Source organism: Bactrocera latifrons, unplaced genomic scaffold, assembly GCF_001853355.1.
Source record: "Bactrocera latifrons isolate USDA-ARS-PBARC rearing strain unplaced genomic scaffold, ASM185335v1 scaffold_1234, whole genome shotgun sequence".
Classification (NCBI taxonomy): Eukaryota; Metazoa; Arthropoda; class Insecta; order Diptera; family Tephritidae; genus Bactrocera; species Bactrocera latifrons.
The window spans coordinates 1-4,390 of record NW_017534669.1 but is presented as its reverse complement, the minus strand read 5'-3'; the positions used below and the strand labels follow the sequence as shown (position 1 = coordinate 4,390).

The 4,390-nt window shown below is 41.1% G+C and overlaps 1 protein-coding gene across 1 annotated transcript; it reads left to right on the top strand.

Annotated features, from left to right (window-relative positions):
- Window positions 1–3,180: 3,180 nt before the first annotated feature.
- LOC108978528 lies at window positions 3,181–3,760 on the top strand (the record flags this gene model as incomplete). Its single annotated transcript, XM_018948861.1, has 2 exons — window positions 3,181–3,315; window positions 3,385–3,760. Coding segments are annotated over exons 1-2 (493 nt in total), but the record flags the coding sequence as incomplete, so codon positions are not given.
- Between the last annotated feature and the right edge of the window lie 630 nt (window positions 3,761–4,390).

The window sequence follows — 4,390 nt, the reverse complement described above, 5'->3', positions numbered from 1 at the left end:
TATGGTCTTCCAGAGACCTTCCTGTCATCGGTGGTAATGGACGATGTTGTATTTGGGCACTCACGGAGATATCTATTTCTCCACCATGGTTGTCTCCACGTACATGCGTGAATTCGTGGAGGCGAGAATAACTGTGGCAGGACTGTCTGGGATAATTATGGCATGCACTGTTATTAACCAGGTTTCGTGGATGCAGTTCGAACACTTAGTAAGGCGGTTGGTGACAGCGTAAGTCTTTCCTGCCAAGGTAGTGTTGCGTGAATATCCTTGATGATGCGGCGTGCATCTGCTGACGTCGAGCGTCTCGTCCATGCCTTCGCTTCGGATGGGCTAGCCGGCGGAATAATTGGCGTTCCGCTCGTTCCGGGCAATGTCGCTGAGACGAATCAAGTCTCAGTCGATCGTTGCCATGCCGCTAATCCGAAAAGAAATTACCAGCCGCCGAAGTCAGAGAGACGACTCGAGTCTAGCTCGATCTTGGGCGTGTGGTATGCGGGAGAGGCATCGTTGGTTAGAGCTTTCCTTTGGTTGCGTGACTGATGACGTCGATTGACACGGTTGGGAGTATGCGTCCATGTTAATTCAGTTTGCGCTGCTCATTCTGCTGATGCATCTTTTCGGCACCCTCATCATATTTCGTTTGCAATTGAAATATCGTGTGTGGCAATTGTTGTTGTGTGTGTAGCGCTACGGCTGAAGCCGATACGCGTTCGACTAGAGATTGTGGCGATGCTTCCTTTGCAGCTGTGCGTTATTTTCGCATGCTGTGACAATTTTATTTTGTCATTTGTGATTGTTTTTTCTCCTGCTTCAGCGGTTGTTTTTCTGGTATTTTTTGAGCACCTGTATGAGTTCGCCCTTGACATCGAGTCGTATCTCTTCGGGCAGACGTTTGATCTCCTCGCAGAGTGAGAGCAAGAGGAGCTTATCGGGATCGCGATTCCTTCGTTTTTTGCTTTTTTTTTGGAAAATCATTTTGTATGAATTGCAAACGTTCTACTCAAATGCGGGTTATCGTTGCATTGCGGCTGCAGCATGTTGTTGCCGGCGCAACAGATGCGAGTGCAGGCCGCCGTAGAATGCCTGCAGGTGTGGCATCGCATTGTGTTGTTGTGACGAACTACTGCCAGATACGTGGCCACCGTTGTGCGATTGTATCCCAACGCGGGGTTCTCGAGATACGCCAACATGCGTTTCGGTATGATTCGATGAGTCGGGCGCATCATTTGTTTCGCCATAATTGTTAGCATGATCCTGTTATTGCTGCTGCTGCTGCTGATTCTGCTGATGTTGTTGTTGTTGCATAAATATAAAATTAGTATTATTCAGCTACAAAAATGGTTTTGTGTTTGTTGTTAATTTATTGCCGAATTTTGTCCTTCGCCTTTGCCATTTATCTTCATTTCTTCGGAGGGAACGGAACCTGTTGTCCAACCTGTCCAGTCGAACACAGTACGTTGTGCAACGAGGGATCCGAAGATTTTGCATTTTACCCCATTTAGTATGATTTTCGGGTAAAGATCTGCTCCGATCAACAAGTCAACCCTTCGACTCATATATAAATTAATATCCGCTAAGGGGATATTGGGTAACCTTTTGACAATTGCAGGGTTTATTGATCTGGATGGAAGCAGTCCAGTCAATTTGGCAGTACCAATCCTGAAACTCGGGCGCTGACCTTTCTGCTTGTCAGATTTAAGCGTTTCTGAACACTGTTGCTTACGAAGGTTGTTTTAGATCCCGAATCAATCAGGGCTCTGATAGTGAAGGTGCTCTCGTTGTGACATATGGTCACCATGGCTGAATCTAAGAGCATGCTTCGACTCGTAGGCACATTTGAAATATTGGTCTTAATAGAGGATACATGAGATTTAGTAGAAATCTCAGTAGTGTCTGTGCTGTCAGATATCTCTCTCCCGGTGAATCATAGACTGATGTCTGTGTTTATATTTGAAACAATTAAACAGACGTTTACAACTTTTGACTTCATGTGAGTCCGATAAACCGTTTAGGCAGACGTGGAGTTTTCTGACAGCATTTAACCGTGCATTAGGCAAGAATGCTAATTTTATAATCATACTAGCGTATCCAGGCCGCTTTGCCGGACTAGATTTGCTTTTTGCTCGTCCAAGGAGATCGTGTCTAGGTGTTGCATTTTGATAGGGGTCTAACAGGTCAGTAATGTCTTTCCAAGTTAGATTACACGTGAAAAAAATTAAGATATCCGGTCGTCCGTACTAGCGCACGTAAGTCATAGGCATAAAAGTGTATGTAGGAAACTTTTTTGTTGACTCATTATTTAAATTTACTTACATTACGTTAAAATGGAAAAAGAACTGGATACTGCGATGCATCATATGATCGGTGCGTTTCCGCAACGCATCGAAGGTTTTCATTTCGGAGATGGATAATGAAATTGCGTTGCTCAAATTTTGTTCCTATTATAACTACTGCACCGTCATCTTTTAGCGGTGCATTGAATTGCCGCTTATGCTCCCCGGGTTGTGCTTTGTCTGCTCTTATCACAACCTTATAATCATCTCTCGGCGTCTGGTCTAGAGCTGTTTTGAATGAACGTATGAGGCTCGATTTCTCATTCTACTTCAGTACTGATTGCCCAACGCCGATCCGCTTCTGTAGTTTCAATACGTGAAATAAATTTGTAAAAACTTGAGATCTTCATCTTGAATTGGTAGCACTGATCCAATTCTGTGGTTCATTTGACCTTGCACTTTAAAAGTGGGCATTGTTCACTATGTTGGTTGCTCCAAAGGACGTCATTTGAAAGCATGAATTATATGAGATATTCAGCCCTATCACGCAATCAATCTTAGACTGTTTTTTCGGGAAAGTTACGAAAATGCTATCATACAATTCGAACAGTTCGGAAAGTAAGTTCGAAATTCGTAGAGTTGCATTCACTGAATTCACTCGGAACGGAAAATTTTTAAGTATAGCGGAATTTTTGTACGACAGGTTTGTGCTAACGGAGAAAAAAAATTAAAAAAAAGAAAAATGTAAGTTTTAATTGAATTCACACTATAACACAGTTTTTATCATTAAAATAATATTTAATTCAAAATATAACATAGTTTTTATCATTAAAATAATATTTAATCCGATTTCCGCAGGCCCAAAGTAATTACCACAAAGCAACAATATGCACTAATGGTTGAGCTGTTACAGCAAAAACCAGAAATGGCGCAGGGTTTTACCAAGTGCCCAAAAGAAGAAGTGGCAGCTTTTTGGAACAACATGGCCCAAGAGCTCAACAGTGTTGGTCCGCCTATCAAGGATATTTCCAGCTGGAAGAAGGTAATAAATTTGTAGATTTTATTGTTGTAACAGGATAATTTAAAGCTTGTTTGACTTATTTTTTATTAGGTACGGCTTGACTGGAAGGCTTACATTAAGAGGAAATTGGTTGAGAATAAAAAGGAGCAGTCAGCTACTGGTGACGGCAGAAATAGGCAGCACCATTTCAATGAATTGGAAAAAGCGGTGATAGCACTAACGGCATTGGAAACCAGTACAAGTGGTATTGCGAATACAGTAAGCATCGGCTTACCTAATGTAGCAGACGTGGGCGATGAGACAGAGGCAGACGTTTCGATGCCATCAGTGTCCTGCAGTCCAGCACTGCCTCGACGTACTACTAGGCCACCGGAAAAAAGTACAGCAGACTTTTTAAAAGAACAACTTGATGTTCAAAAAGAATTCCAAGACAAGGTTCTCGACAAATTGTACGACCTTTCGTTACGTATGCGACGAGTAGGCAGAGCATTGGAAATGCAAAACGATTTAAAAAAAGCGGAAGTTGAAGAATTAAAAAGACACAACGTAGCTATGGAAAATTTGGTAGCTGCTAAAAATTCAATTAAACAGAAAATGTTAGAGATAGAAGAACAAAAATTGCAAGCTATGACAAAAAATAATTAAATGAATTAAATAAGTACTGGATTAAAACTATAAATATTTTGTGTTAATATTTATTTAGGATATTATACTCGTGTAAGCGTTGCACATATAGTTTCTCTGATTTGTGAAGCGGCAGCATTATAAGTTGATGAAACAATTTCATTACTTTCTGTAAAAATATTTGGTTCTGGTTCCAAATTATTTTCTAAACTTTCATCATTCACGCGATAGTGAAAGCAAACGTTGTGTAACGCTGCCGCAACATTAACGATTTGAGATGCCTTCCATGGCTCGTAGTGAAGCTCACGCAGTGGCGGATTAAGTATTTTGCCGCCCTAGGCCCTGTCTAATTAGCCGCCCTTTTTAGAGGATGAAAATTTATTTCTTTGAGTCCATTCATATTATTAAGATACAATATTTATTTAAATTTAATTTAAAAGTATCGGGTGATTTTTTAAGAGCTTGATAACTT